Source organism: Podarcis erhardii (genome assembly GCF_964252035.2).
Source record: "Podarcis erhardii genome assembly, chromosome: 7".
NCBI classification, from domain to species: domain Eukaryota; kingdom Metazoa; phylum Chordata; class Lepidosauria; order Squamata; family Lacertidae; genus Podarcis; species Podarcis erhardii.
The window spans coordinates 73,424,183-73,439,076 of NC_138511.1; the positions used below are offsets into that span (position 1 = coordinate 73,424,183).

Genomic DNA, 14,894 nt, shown 5'->3' on the forward strand with positions numbered 1-14,894 from the left:
CACCCACCCAAGCAGGACATGAAAACAATAGCTTTGTTTGCATAATTTGTCTAAAGGAAACAGGTGAATGCATTTCAGGGGTAATAGGTATTTGAAGTGACAGGTCTTATTACCCTATTTTCCTTTGAGGGAGGCTGCTACATACAGCCTAAAAGCTGGGCCAGGGTATGTGCAGGAAACTACTTGTTAGGACAATTTGGGCGCAGGGTGAGGTGATACAATTTTAGACTCTCCACTGAATAATGCAAGTGTAACTAAACTATCACATCATTCCCCGCCCCACCCCCAATCTGTTTAATATTTGTGAGCAACTCTGCTGAAATGAGAGCAGAGTCTGACATGTGGCATTCTATTTTACATTGCATATGATTGGAAAAGCCCAGAAGTCCTAAATGAAAACACCAAACTATGAGAGCTCAGAATAGTAGCTCAAATCAAACACATACACTCTAAAATGTCCATCACATTAATTGAAAACAAAGGGATAGTACCGAGGTACAGTTGTGTACCTCGATACTACCCCTTATTCTCTCCTGTATAAATGTTATGCATTTGGTCATTTCCAATAATTTCTTAATTTACAAAGAGGCTGCAGAGGCAGGGATCCATGAATTTTAGCTGTGCAGTTTGTTACCAACTGAACTGTGGCATCATCTGAGACCTAGCCCTCCTGCCATTTTGAAAAGATTGCTCTGCCTCAATTTATTGTGAGGTGCGTTTTAAAAAATAATAGTGGTGACATACAATGAAGGCTTTCCATGTTGCCTGCCAGAATTAAGTTTGTGGGTGATGCCGTGACCATATTTGTGAACCTTTGTACAGTATCCCCAAGCCTCACTAAAGACAGAGATAGAAGTTCTAAAAACACTACCCTACCCTGTTCTTTTAAGCCCCCAATCCTTAAAAACCCTAATTCCCCATTATAGCCAATGGGACATGGGAATCAAAACTGATATTAGTCTGTTAATTTAAATTAAACTTGGGCTTGATCATCTCTGCAGTCAGACAAGCTAGAGACCTCCTTTTGGAGAAGGAAAAAACTGGGATTCTAAAAATGATTGATGTTAAACTGAATACTAGAGTTTTTTTGTCTTCTCTTTTGCATGTGCACAATTGCAACCTGCATACAAGACTTAACAGGCTATAAGATTTAACAGGGGCTTTTAGTCTCAAATCAAGCATTTTTAAAAACAGAAAGAACTGTGCCCAGAGTGGAGTTTACTGTGGAAGAGAGAGAAAAAGAAAAGAATAAAAGCATGTGGTAATCTGGTAATTTATGCCAGAGAATATACTCTAGCCCAGGTGTGGGGAAACTCTGGTCCATCAGGCCTTCTCATTCAGCCCACAAGACTGTTTTGCTCACCTGCCGCCATACATGACATCAGGTGTGAGGCTAAATAGAGACATTGGTAGCAGAAAACACACCGAAACACATACACTTGTGCGTTAGCTGATGCACAGGGAGTTCAATACTGCTTAGGTGTACCAGCTGATTCCCACTGGAAACTGCACAAAGCAGGCCAACTTTGACAGGTGGGCATGACAATCATCAGATGTCAATAAGACACCAGGTGGTTGACAGGTCGGTAGTCCTGTCCCCGTAAGAGTTAGCCCACGGGAAAGTAAAGATTAGCCTACTGCCCCTAAAAGGTTCCTCACCACTGCTGTAGACAGGAGGGATGGGGAACCTGTGACCCTCCAGATGTTGCAATTTATACTGCCTTTCACCCTTGACCATTGGTGGAGCTAGGAGTCCCAACATCACACGGAGGGCCATGGGTTCCCTCTGCCTACCTTTGAGGAAACCAATGTGACAAGTCAGTAGAGAACTGAACAACATGAGAGCATGACCTTGATGTGCACTACTACCAGAACTCTAGCCTAGCTTGAAACCTTTCCCGAGCAAGGCTCCTTGGAGGTACAGAACCCTGGTGTGACAGCAGAAAGAACAACAGCCACTACTTTTTGTAGTAGGCTCAGTTATTCTTTCCAGTTTGGGCATGTACTTCGTAAAGGAGACAAGTTTCAGGTGATAAAGCTATCTGCCTTCATTTTAACTATGAATTCACTCTTAAAAGGCATGAATGGCAGTGTGTAGTGCGGGCAGGGTAGGGGTAAAGAGGCAGCTGGTCTGGCAGGGAGCTAAGAATACAGAACCCTCTGATGATCACTTTTAAGCATTTATGATTTAAATGGGAGCAGATAATTAATGGAATACATTCCCAAGTTGAACAACTGTCTGCAAGTGCTTGTTTGTTCAAGTGTAACAGACTCATTTATTCTACTCAGAATAAAGGCTAGGACCAGCACCAAAAACCTGCAGAACTTCAACTTTGTGGTACTTACGAGCTATTGGATGGCCTTGGTTGAGGTTACTTTGTGTTCAAGCAGCAAGTTCTTCTTTCCACAAGCACCACCAAATGTCTAATTTGATTTCCCATCTGCAGTGGAGTTTGCTCATGCGCGCAGCCATCTTTCTTCATTAGCTCTTGCCTAGCTGGGCCCAAGCCTCTCAACTGGCCTCCTTTCTTTCAGTTGGTAGCATTGGGCGCAAAACTGTGCACATTTTGTTCTAAATAACAAAAAAGCCTGCACTGCATAATCTGCATAAATTATGCAAACATGCTGTGTTCCAAACAACTGCTTCTTGGGGCAGAAGGCAGAGGGCATGGAGTGCATCAGAGAATTTGAACACCAGGCCATCGGAAGGCCTATCCAAGTCATCTTCTGGTTTCAGAACTTGGAATTGCCCCCACGCCTTTCAAACCCATCTTTACAACCAAGAAACATAACAAAAGGCTGAGATTTTTAGGATGCTGAATCCCAATATCTAATGCCCATGATACTGCAGACATGGGCCTGAGTGTACTAGGACTGCTGAGGACATAGCACATATCCCTGGAACAAATTCCTGGTCTAAAAAACTGACACAGGCTACATCCAACCACTCTGCACTTCCATTGTAGCATCACATTTTGCCAGTAGCAGCTGAGTCTGGAACCATGTGCCCTGCTTTCAGAGAACAATGGACAAAACTAACATCTTGTTCAAAAGCCCAAAGCAGCAAGATTACGCTTGCCCTTGTGTTGACTGTATGGTAATTACAATGAAATGCTCTGTGACTGAAATGCTCTTTTTCTGAGAGGGCCCCTTCATGTGTAAGGCCCAGCCGAATCTCATCCAGCTGAAAAGGACAGCAGCCTGCCAAAACTGGAAAAGGACAGTGCTAACACAAGCACCTCCAAGTCTGGTCAGGTACAATCCCTGATCTACCTGGCTGTGCAGCACAGCAGAACGAAGTGCCTAGTGAGCAACAAGAAGCCACTGGAATAGGGAAACAGGCTCCTTGGGTCACCCTGGCCTTGTTGCTTCAATTTCTTGCCAATCTAACAGCACACTTGCTATTTATACTACAGCAGCATTTTAAGGTGTGGGTGTGTTAAGGGCCAACTCCCTGTGATTAGGAAAAATAATATTGGTTGCATCCCTCTTTCTCTGCTAAGCTTCCAAATTTCCTACTCGCGAAAAAAAGAAAAGAACCGTAAGGAAATAGCCTGAGCTCAGACAACCAAATCCTGTGCAGGTGCATGAGCTCAAGTAAGGCAGAGGTACAAGTTCACAACCCAGCTCAGCACCCCTCTCCCTCCTTTGCCACCTTCCTAATTGTGCCTTGCACTAGTATACTTCAATGATGCCAGAACACAGATGTAAGCACTCCCCCCACCCCACCTTCCATCATGTACACACAACAAGAGGCAGGTCCAAGATGGCTGCACACGAGTCAGCATAAACATTCGCTGGTTGGGGCAACCCTTTATTTCCAAGCAGGGGAAAAATTTTTTAGCAGCAATTCCCATGGGACCACATAGGCCACCAAGCCCATCAGTCCACGCAGTGCACAGAAGTCTGACTGTCCATCCAAGCACAGAATGTTGAAATCTCTTGCACCAAGGAAGGGAATGGCTGGCAGGCCACATGCCGCTGAATGATTCAAGAGGGGCTGTGGCCAGGAAAGACCACACAAGTCAGAGAAAGCACTGACCGAAAGGGGGAAGGCGGCATCCAGGCTGCAAGGGCGGTAGGATGCTGGCTCCACATGCTTCCCCCTGTCCTATTCCCCCCTCCCCCCTCCCCTCCCCCCCCAACAATGCTTACCAGTTGCAGCAAGGTCCTAGGTAGCAACAGGACCTGGTCTCTAGACTGGCCACAGCCAGGCAACCTGACCCATCCCACCGCAAGTCCTGGCCCACTCAGACTCTCACCTATGGAGAAGTGCTCTCTGGCCACTGGTTCCCTGCCCTACAGTCAGTCCTGGCCCGTCCAGGCTCTGGTGCAACAAGGGAGTGCTCTCGCTGGGCACTGGCTCCTAGCCTGCCGGGCCAGTCCATCATCAGGAGCTGGCAGCCGTGCCCTGGGGCACGCAGACACCCATCAGTGCAGTCTCGTCAGTGTCTCGGTGCCCACGCCCGCGGAGAGGATAGTTGAGGCCAAGTCCCTCAGGGCGCGAGCCGCCAGCAGTCCTAGTCCGGAAGGCCGAGGTGCCCAAGTGCAAGGAGGAAGAGCCCAGCCCGGGGGGGTTGCAGTCCAGATGGCGAGGGCCCAGAGAAACCTCCATGGCCTCGGGAAGCGGGGGAGAGAGTGGGAGTGGAGGGCGCTGGTACGGAGGGTGCCCGCTCGGGGGGAAACATGGCATGGCCTGGCTGGGCGTGGGCTTGTGAGGTAAGATGTGAGGAATACTCTCGTTGTCGCCGCTGGCCCAGAGACGCATCTGCTGCTGAGGGGGCGCCTGCAACCACAACAATAAAAAAGAGGGAAACGGTCAGTTAAAGATGGAAATGGAGGGGTTGAGCATGTTAAGGACTGGGGCGACAGAAAGGGCACGGGGAGCCAAACAGGCCAGAGCCAGACAGGCAACGTACTTGAGGACTCTGCATCTCGCAGTCTGCATGCACGGTGCCCATGCTGCCGTAGTAACGATTGCTGTAACGGTAACCACGGTTGTCGTTGGAAGAACCACTGGAACCGCCTGATAGGAGAGGAAAAACGTACACAGCGTCAGAGGAGCAGAACAGGGGCCAAGGTAACATTTGGGCACAGAGCAGATGCTAGGAACAGCTAGACCGACACCCTCCTATGGGGAGAGGTGGAAGAGTATCAGATCACGCAATGGAGATGACTGAGGATAGAGCTGGCAGCGGAAAGGAGGCGGAGGGAGAGATGGACGTACCAGAACTAGACACAGAACTGGTGGTGCTGGTGGAGTGGCTGTGCTCCGTGCCCAGGCTGGGTGAGGTGCTGGCGCTTGTGTTGGTGCCCTCGTCGGCTGTTTTCTTGAAGAAGTTGTGCTGCAGGGCGTAGAAGGGGGTGATGCGGCTACGGGGTTCATAGTCCAGCATGCGCAGCACCAAATCCTTGAACTTCAGGTAGTCCGAAGGCGAATGGCCCTGCTCCCCTGCACGGCGCCCGCCTGGGCCTCCACTCTCCACCCCCAGCACTTCGTGCAGCCGCCGTGTCCCTGGAACCTTGTAGTCCTGAAAGACACCAAGGAACGGTATAGTTAGGCAGACTTTACTTACAGCAAGATAGAGAACGGTCTGTATCAGCCAGGTGGGGTGTTGTGCTACTGTACTCAGTAAAGGCAGAAACATCATCAGTTGTGCCAAGTTTGTATTTGGAAAGTAGAAAAGAATTCATTTTATCACAACACAGGACAAGGCTATTTTATATTCCTAAACCTAAGGAACTCCTTGTTGATTGTGAAGTTGATGTGTTTAATTAGAGAAAAATCACTGTCAATATTTACTAAAGGTTGGAGAAAGGAGTTGACTTAACTCTCTGCAAAAAACAAGGACCACAGGGCTTCTTATTCCTGCCCAGGAGTGCCATGCGTTTCTCTCACATGCACCATTCATGTTAAAGGATAGTTATCTTAACACACTTGCAAGATACTTGCCCCATCTATTTCAAATCACCCATGAAAACAAGGGCAACAACTGTGGGAGAGCCTGCTTCTGCCCTCACAGAGAACTCATCTGCTTGTTCCAAGGCATATTAAAAACTCATGTCTTCCCACCTGCATTCTCAAAATCATTCCCCCTCTTCCCTTGAGGTTTCTAGTCTCTTAGCCTGGAAGTCTGAGGGCAGAGCCTGTGCCTTTAGGTTGATTAGTCAATACAAATTATTTTCTACCTCCTTGCCATAGAAGTAACCGAAAATGATGGATACAAAACCAAAGTCCCAGAACAATATACAGTTCAAATGTCATTGGAAACATTTTGTGGCACACCACAACAGGTCCCACCCCCACCCCCTGCTAAAACACAAAATGTGAATAGCAAAACTGACAGTTCAAAATCTTGTGCTGTGCAGATAATCTTAAAAACATCTGTTGTCTCAGGCTCATTTTAAAGGGAATGCAGAGGAGGAAAGGGCTGAAGATAGGACAGCTGTGCTAAGCATTACCTTCCTGCCATCTTTGCCCCGCCGGAGGACCCAGCCCCCCTCAGGCAGCTTTTCAAAGTACTTCCGAGCTTTGGGAGCCTGCTCCAACATGTGAGGGGGTGGCAGCCCCAACACCTCCACAATCCGGCTCATCTGATCGGCCTGCAAGGGAAAGGCACAGAATCAGGAACACAAGGTGATAGTTCCCAGCCCCACATGGCTCTTCCTGGCTTTCCAAACTCACTCCTTGTTTCTTTGAGGGCCTTCTAAATCCATTCATTTGTCTCCTTGAACCAAGGACCTATTCATGCAGCTCCACACACTTCAACTCCTCCTGCCACCCAAGCCAAGCCAAGTTGCTGCTGCATTCTTTGTCTCGATTAGGTGGTTCTGCCCAGCAAGTTCAACAGCTGCCCTTGCTAAAAGCTAGCTGCTACACCAAGTCCTTTGGAGCATAATAGCCAGGGGCTAATCTCCCCTCCCCTCCCCTGGCTCATCCTCTTTCCACCTACCTCATTGGCGCCACTGAAGAGGGGCTCTCCTGTGTGCATCTCCACCAGGATGCAACCTAAGGACCACATGTCAATTGCCAGGTCATAAGGCATGCCCAGTAGCACTTCAGGTGAGCGGTAAAATCGGCTCTGGATATACTGGTAGATCTGCAGGGAAGAAAAGGAAAGATAGGATCAGCTGCTGCACTCTGGGGACTGGAAGGTCACAACAGGTGGGTCTGTCTTCTTTCAGTCCCTTTGCTTCAAATGTTGGCCAAGACAAATAAGGTGGTCCAGTGCCTTCTAAGGCCCTCATCTAGCCAAGAGCAAGCTGAAGAAGTCCTATGAAAACGAGGGAAGCTGTTTAAGCTGACAATTACAAACTTCTGATGTTGACCACTAGGAGGGTCTCAGGTCAGGCACTGGGAGAGGGGCTGCAGTTGGAGAGGTCACAGCAAGGGGTCACTCACCCGCTGGCCCAGCTGGCAGGAGCTGCCAAAGTCCACAATCTTGATGGCACTGCGCTTGGGGTTGCAGAGCAGGATGTTCTCAGGCTTAAGGTCACAGTGGATGATGCTGAGCTCAGGTGTTGCCAGGAAGAGTAATGCAGTGCACAGCTGCTGGGCAAACTTGCGTGTGAGGTTCAGAGAGACGCCACGGAAGTTGGTGTTACGGAGCAAGTCATAGAGGTTGTAGGACAGCAACTCAAACACCAGGCACAAATGGCTCCGGAACATGAAATGCCGCTTCAAGTGCACTGTGGGTGGGGTGGAGAGAGAAAGTGTGGTGGAGGCATTGCTAGAATACTGCAGCTCCCCATTGATGCTTTGACAACACCCTGCAGCCAGCACTTGTGAACCTCCCTGACATATAATTATGACCTCCAGGCATCCCACATGAACATTTCACACAGTCTTGGACCACAGATCACTGAGTGCACCACATCTGCAAGCAAAATGATGAACCAATCTCTCCCAATGACCTGAACCCCCACCGACTTCAACTCATGCCCTAACCAGTCTCTCAAACACTATCCAGACATTCCTTTAATCAGTCACTCACTTATGCAGAGCCTTCCACAAGTTGCCACCAATCTAAATGAAGCACTGGAGACTTCATTTAATGTGCATCTCACCAGTAGTGCTCTCGCTGACCCACTCACACTTCTCAACTAATTCCAAAAACATCTCTCTGCAAACTCTCACCAATGTAGTATTTCATCTCTGTGTCATGCTGGTTCATCAGTTCCAGCAATCGCAATTCAATCTGAGCCTGGCTCAAAAATGCCTTCTTGTTCTTGATTATCTTTATGGCCACCCACTCCTGAGCCTGTTGGTCATAGGCCTTCACCACCTAGCAGGGAGAAAAAGACACATCAGTATAATGTTATCACAGTGGTGCCAAGAAGTAATGACTTTGGGGAGAACCACCAAATCAAAAGTACCGCTGGGCAGGGGGAACATTCAAGCATCCACACACATAGTAGTCATCTTATTTATTTATTGCTCTTCCTCAGAAAGAGGCCAGGGTGATGTACATGTGCAAAACTTTGCTTAGGATGGCAATGAAACATCAACCCCAGTTACTTAAAATCAGGTCAGAACCCAACAAGCTGCCTTATACCAAACAACACTAATGGGCCATCTGGCTTATACTTTCTATATCAAGGACAACCAAAGTGATGATGTCCAGATGTTGTTGGACTCTCTTTGTAGTCCCAGCCAGTGCTGCCAATGGTCATGGATGATGGGAGCTGTAACACCTGGAAGATACCACGTTGGTTATCTCTTGTCTGTACTGACTAGCAGAGGCTCTCCAAGGTTTCAGTAAGGTATCTTTTCTAGCCCTGCCTGGATATGCTAGAGACTGAACCTGAGGCCTTCTGCAAACTAAGCTTCTGCTCTACCAATGAACTACAACCTTTTCCCTTTGGCAAGATTACAGGCTGTATGTTCCTGTGACTGTGGGGCATGCTCCATTTGATCTTGCCAAAGGCACATTTGCTGGGGAAGGAGAACCTAGAGCAGTGTTCTGACCAATGATCACCAGAGCACAGGCTGCAACTTGCTATGTAGTTACTGATGTGGATACAGAAGAAGTTTCTCTCCTGGTTGCCCTCTGACCTGTCCGAAGGATCCCTTGCCAATGAGCGAGTCTATTTCATAGCGTTCCAGCCAGCGCTCCCCGTTGCGAACAATGTAATCATAGTTGTCGTCATCGTAGCCCTCGTTGTGCACTTTCCGTTCCTTTTTGGTGCTTGTGTCCTCAGGTGCCACCTGCAGGGCTCGGCGCTTCTTCTTAGCATAATAGACCTGGCAGCAAAACGCAGGGTCAGTGCACAGAATACAAGGAACCTTTCTTTTAAGATGAGGAATTACACCTCCCCATAGCAGCCTGGGGAAGCAAACTGAACTCTCCGGCAGGGCAGAATGGTGCCATCAACATGCAGCACAGAAGGAAGAAGAAGTGCAAAGAAGTTTAAATCATCACTATTCCCAGTGCTTTAAGGAACTGGTCAAAGCTGTCACCACAGAGAAGGTCCTCTTACCTCATTGATATGTTTGTAAGTTTTGATAAGGTCGACAGATAGCTTTCGCAGTGGGGCTGTGGCAGAGTCCCGAAAAGTGAGCGGGATTCTTCTCTGCAGGATGGCCAGGTCTGGCATGATCTGTGGGAGAAAAGGCAGTGGGGATAAGTCCCTAAAGGTCATGGGCTTGAAATAGTTCCATGATGGGGCTAATAGCATGTGTTCCAGCCGCCAGCAGGAAGCAGCGATTGACAAGGGTTTCATTCTATTCCACTAAAAACCCTGTTTTCTTTTATGTACTTGGAGGTGGAAGGTTTGTAGGAGACAGAGAGAGAGAGAGAGTGAGTGAGTGAAGGGGTCATGCTGAGATTACTAACCTTTTAAACTTAGTAGATTCAGTCTGCAGCCCACATCTAATTTCCCCCACGGTGTAGGAAAGAGGTTGCTATCAGCCCATGTGAGGATGACTGCTTGGGCCCAGGTTAAGTGGCTCTCACCACACATCATGGCTGATTCATGTGGCAATTGCATCACGGGTTTGCTTCATCCCACAATGACTCCCCTCTGCATGCCTTGACTAGAGACTGAACTTAGAGCCTCAAATCTAATAGCCATTGTTTCTATAACGTGAGCTAAATAAACACAGAGATTCACACCTGTATCAGCCTCATGTAGATTTTACTTGGAATGACCACAGGTTGAAGAGTGGGAAAGGAGCTGAGCCAGGCTGAGCTGCTGTGTGTATTTACAAGCATACAGTCTGAAGAGGAGACAGCTGATTCAGGGGGAAGCCCCCGAAAAGGCTGAATTTCCAGGAAATTACCTGCTGATGCTCAGCCATGGGCTGGATGCTGGAGAAGGGAGCATGGCTGTGCTGGCTCGACATGATTGTCTCAGTAGGAAGAGAGCGGCCCAGAGAGGCAACCTGGCTGCAGGGCGGCAGCTGGCATTGTGGAGTGCTGCTGCCACCTAGAGGGCACAAAAATAGTTTGGTGAGGTTTTTTTTTTTTTTTAATCACCACACATGCCTGCACTTCCCAGAAATAGCTCCCTGCTTTCACCACAAAACGCATTCCAATTTAAGAAGAGAGTCAGTTATCTTGATTACAGTAGGGGTGAGGATATGGCCAAGAACCTAGGTTCTATTCTTAGCTTTTTAATGGGAGGGGGGCAGTAGATCCAATTTCCTGAAACAACCCAGGATAGAGAGCTTCACCCAGTGAACTGAAACAGTGACACAAATGTATTAGAAAAGACAGTCTAAAAGGTGTTTGCATTTCATGGTATTATTAAGCAAATTTATATTTGCAACACCGAAAACCACAAAACAAGAGTTCAGGCATAAGGGCTGGCGCTTAATATAAGCATTTCCCAGCCTTCTTTATTTGTTTTAATTACATTATACCTTCATTATACTAAGCAAGGGTCCACTAAATTCTGCAACCTCAAGCTACCACAGCTTGGGGGTGGGATGGGGGATGGCAGGCCTCTTGTTATCTTTCCCAGACTGACTGCATAGCAGCTTTAAGTGAATGAAAGCTGAGAGAAGAGCATAAGGAAGCCATCAACTGTTAGCACTGGGATCAAGACTATGCAAATAGGAAGGGAGAAGGCACATATGAATGACTCCTAGATTCAACTGTTCCCTTAGTATGGCATAGTGTGGCTAGGGTGTTGTACTTGGACCTGGGTTCAAAACACTCTCCAGCCTTGAAGCTCACTGGGTGAGCTCCAGCTCTTTTAGCTGTCTTATCTCACAGGGATGTTAACAAAATTAAATGGGAGAAGCAGGACCATGTACACATGGGAGGAAGGGCAGAATCATGAAATGTATTCCTGAATGTTTTAAGGTCTAGGTATTGTGTTCCATGTTTTGTAATCAAGGACGCTTACCTGAGTGCATGTGCACCTTTACCATTAATGGCATTTTGGGAAGGGAAAGAGGCAAGAGGAGAGGCTACAGCTTGAACTGTGCAGAGGAGAGGTAACTACAGAAAAACAGGCAGAGGTGTTTGCATGTCAGACACGGTCAGAGGCTCTAGCAAAACCACAGGGATTGTCAGAACTGAAGGAAAGCTGGGCAAAATGTGGTCAGTATACTGTATCTTATTATGCAGCCACACCTCAAAGTTACAGGTCTCTCTTTTGAAATGTAGTTAAAGAGAGGGATTCCCTCAGCGCCCACTGGGAGTCAATATCTGTGCTGTTTCTAACATGATTTCTATTTGTAGTTTGCTTCTCCTCCCCCCAAAACAGCAATTCTCCATTGGTGATGCTATGAACATGTCAATTTTTCTTACTGCAGGTTACTAAACAGATTTATACCCCCTTTTGGAATAATTCAGTTTAATTCAGTTACTGTTGCCATGTATTTTTTTTTTAATGTCTGTTTTTTAAATGTCTGTTTTATTATCTGTTTTAGTTTTGAAATACTGTTAATTATCATTTTAATATATATGGTATTTTCTACCGTGGGACCATCTGGTGAAGGATGGTTTATAAATACTCTAAACAAACAAACAAATAATCAAAAGATACAAAACCGTCTTTTATGCTACTGGTGCCCAGGACATACATTTCCATTTTGCAGACACTTCTGCCCCAATATACACACCCATATATCTATTAGAATACATTCTTTACATTAAAATTTATATTACTGTATTAGCCTGAATATAAGCGTCACTTCTTCCCCAAATTCCGACCATGAAAAGTAAAGTGCAGCTTATATTCGTGACCTTATGGTATGCAGCCAGGAGCGCGGCAAAGTGGCACCTGCCCCGCGCGTAGTCCCCCATCCTCTCTCCCAAGGCCGGGATGGGAGACAGCGAGGTAGGGGAAAGGCCACCAGCAACGCAGTGCGGCTACCCCACCCCCCATGCAGCCAGGAGCAGTGAGGAATGGAGCGGGTTATATTCAGGTATTTTTTCTTCCTCCCCCCTCCAATTTTAAAGGTGCAGCTTATATTCAGGCAAATACAGTATTTTTTACAACTTGCATCAATTGATGTGGTCCCCTTGGCCAAATCTGGCCCTTTGAGGTATGTTATGTTTCCCCTACTAATTTTTAGTCCCAAAGCCAAGAGAGGGATCTGGATGAAAAGCAACAGTAGGAACAGAAGCTTCCCAGCAAACCACTTTTAAGGGATGGCCTACCACAGACAACTTTCTTATCAAAGTGAACCTCCACAAAAAACGATCTGCTAACTAAAGTTCTAATATTACTACATAAACATGATGGTGTATACTGTTTGCTTACAACAAACAAATAAAATAAAAATTATATGATGTGAGAACCTATAAGGTCTACTCTTGCTTTAAAAACAAAACAAAATCTGACGTTCTCACAATGTTGAATTTTGCAGCCAGAGTCATGTTCTCTGCTATCCCAGAACACACATACCCTTGCTAAGAATTCAATAATAGCCAAGACTACTATTCTTTTTAAAAAGCACTTCTAATATTATTTACTTATGTAATAAAAACAGTTAAATTACTCTGAGGGATTGTGAATGCAATAACTCAGATATGTACCCCCTCTCTCTCCAGTATTTTTTAATTTTTATTCAATTGTATTTTTCTTTTTCTATTTCCTTATTTCTTCCAAGCCAATTCTATTACAAAGAACAAACCACCTACATAATTAAAAAGCCAATTCCCAGAGCCACACATTAACAGAGCCTGAGGGGCCATTGCAACACAGACCCTCCTTCCATGTGCACACACCTTGCCCTTCCGGACACACATTTCACGAGTATAGATTTTACAATCTAAGATGTCAGAACTTTATTCTCAGTGGCTTCCACGGAATTCCATGGAGCAAGGGGGAAAAATTGGAGCACATTTGAGAAAGGCAGAACTCAGTGCCTAGAGCAGGGAACAATTTAGGCCTCATCTCAATGCAGCTCTTGGATTCCCCCTGAACGAATCTAGACTCATAGAACAGAACAGAACAGAATCTAATTGTAGAGTTGGAAGGGACCATGGGAATCATTTAGTCCAACCACCTGCAATGCAGGAATATTTTGCCCAACGTGGGGCTCAAACCCACAACCCTGAGATTAAGAGTCTCATACTCTACCAACTGAGCTATTCCAGATCATTGAATCTTCCAGTTCAGTACTGTCTACTCTGGGGTACTGTCAACCCAGCACCCATGAAGGCTTTTTCTGGAGTCCCCAGGCCCAAGGTTGCAGACCCTCAATATTTTTTGGATTTTGCGGGAAGAGGGGATGGCAGAACAGTGTAGAGCAGTTGCTGGAGCTGGAAGGGCAAGTCGTCTTGCATTATATTTGTGGTTTTTTGGTGGTGGCAGGAATCATTTTCCTGTTCCCTGAGAATCCCATCATGTTTGGTTTGTTGCCTGCCAGTGATGTAGAGCTGGCGGCAGGCACTTGCTTCACCCCATGAAGAGGTTATATATGGATGCTTGACTGACAGAGGTTCACTTGGGCAGAGAAAGAGGGAAAGATGTACAGTGGTACCTCGGGTTAAGTACTTAATTCATTCCGGAGGTCTGTTCTTAACCTGAAACTGTTCTTAACCTGAAGCACCACTTTAGCTAATTGGGCCTCCCGCTGCCGCCGTGCCACCAGAGCACGATTTCTGTTCTCATCCTGAAGCAAAGTTCTTAACATGAGGTACTATTTCTGGGTAAGTGGAGTCTGTAAGCTGAAGCGTCTGTAAGCTGAAGCGTATGTAACCCGAGGTACCACTGTATGTGTGTGAGAGGGAGGGAGAGAGGAGGTATGAACAAATGGTGGTCTGTGAGAGAGGTAGAGATGCACGGAGATGTGGGTGGCGCTGTGGTCTAAACCACCGAGCGTCTTGGGCTTGACGATCCTGCACTGAGGAGCCGCAGAGACAGAGGCATATGTGAGGGGAGTATGTGTGAGACAGCTGTATGTGTTGTGATTATGGGAGAAAGAAATGGGTGAGAGGTGTGTGAATGTATAGTCTCTGTGTTTATGTGGTCTGTGAAACAGATGGAGAGATGCACTTGGGCAAAGAAAGGGAGAGATGTATGTGTGGTTGTGTATACAGTGGTACCTCGGGTTACATAAACTTCAGGTTACATACGCTTCAGGTTACAGACTCCGCTAACCCAGAAATAGTACCTCAGGTTAAGAACTTTGCTTCAGGATGAGAACAGAAATCGTGCTTTGGTGGTGCGGCGGCAGCAGGAGGCCCCATTAGCTAAAGTCATGGTGCTTCAGGTTAAGAACAGTTTCAGGTTAAGAACGGACTTCCGGAACGAATTAAGTACTTAACCCGAGGTACCACTGTAGTTGAAATATGTGTTTAAGAGAGAGAGAGAGGGGGGTGGATGTGCATAAGATCTGTATGTGTGCAGAGAACTAGTGTAGTGTGGCCACCTTGTATATATTTTTTTGGTACTGGGGAATGCACTCTGTTCTTATTAGATAACAACAGCAT

The 14,894-nt window shown here is 46.7% G+C and overlaps 1 protein-coding gene across 3 annotated transcripts in view; it reads right to left on the reverse strand.

The window, feature by feature from the left end:
• Positions 1 to 3,789: 3,789 nt before the first annotated feature.
• The window catches only part of DYRK1B (dual specificity tyrosine phosphorylation regulated kinase 1B), a 33,405-nt gene continuing 22,300 nt past the window's right edge, over positions 3,790 to 14,894 (reverse strand). For all 3 annotated transcript variants that reach the window (XM_081868959.1, XM_081868958.1, XM_081868957.1), the window contains exons 2-11: positions 10,283 to 10,428; positions 9,481 to 9,600; positions 9,056 to 9,244; positions 8,138 to 8,285; positions 7,403 to 7,689; positions 6,954 to 7,100; positions 6,463 to 6,603; positions 5,228 to 5,531; positions 4,920 to 5,026; positions 3,790 to 4,786 (exon numbers count right to left, since the gene is read on the reverse strand). In XM_081868959.1, coding sequence (XP_081725085.1) covers positions 4,391 to 4,786; positions 4,920 to 5,026; positions 5,228 to 5,531; positions 6,463 to 6,603; positions 6,954 to 7,100; positions 7,403 to 7,689; positions 8,138 to 8,285; positions 9,056 to 9,244; positions 9,481 to 9,600; positions 10,283 to 10,345 — 1,902 coding nt within the window. In that variant the 5' untranslated portion in view covers positions 10,346 to 10,428 and the 3' untranslated portion in view covers positions 3,790 to 4,390. The remainder of the gene's footprint in view (positions 4,787 to 4,919; positions 5,027 to 5,227; positions 5,532 to 6,462; positions 6,604 to 6,953; positions 7,101 to 7,402; positions 7,690 to 8,137; positions 8,286 to 9,055; positions 9,245 to 9,480; positions 9,601 to 10,282; positions 10,429 to 14,894) is intronic.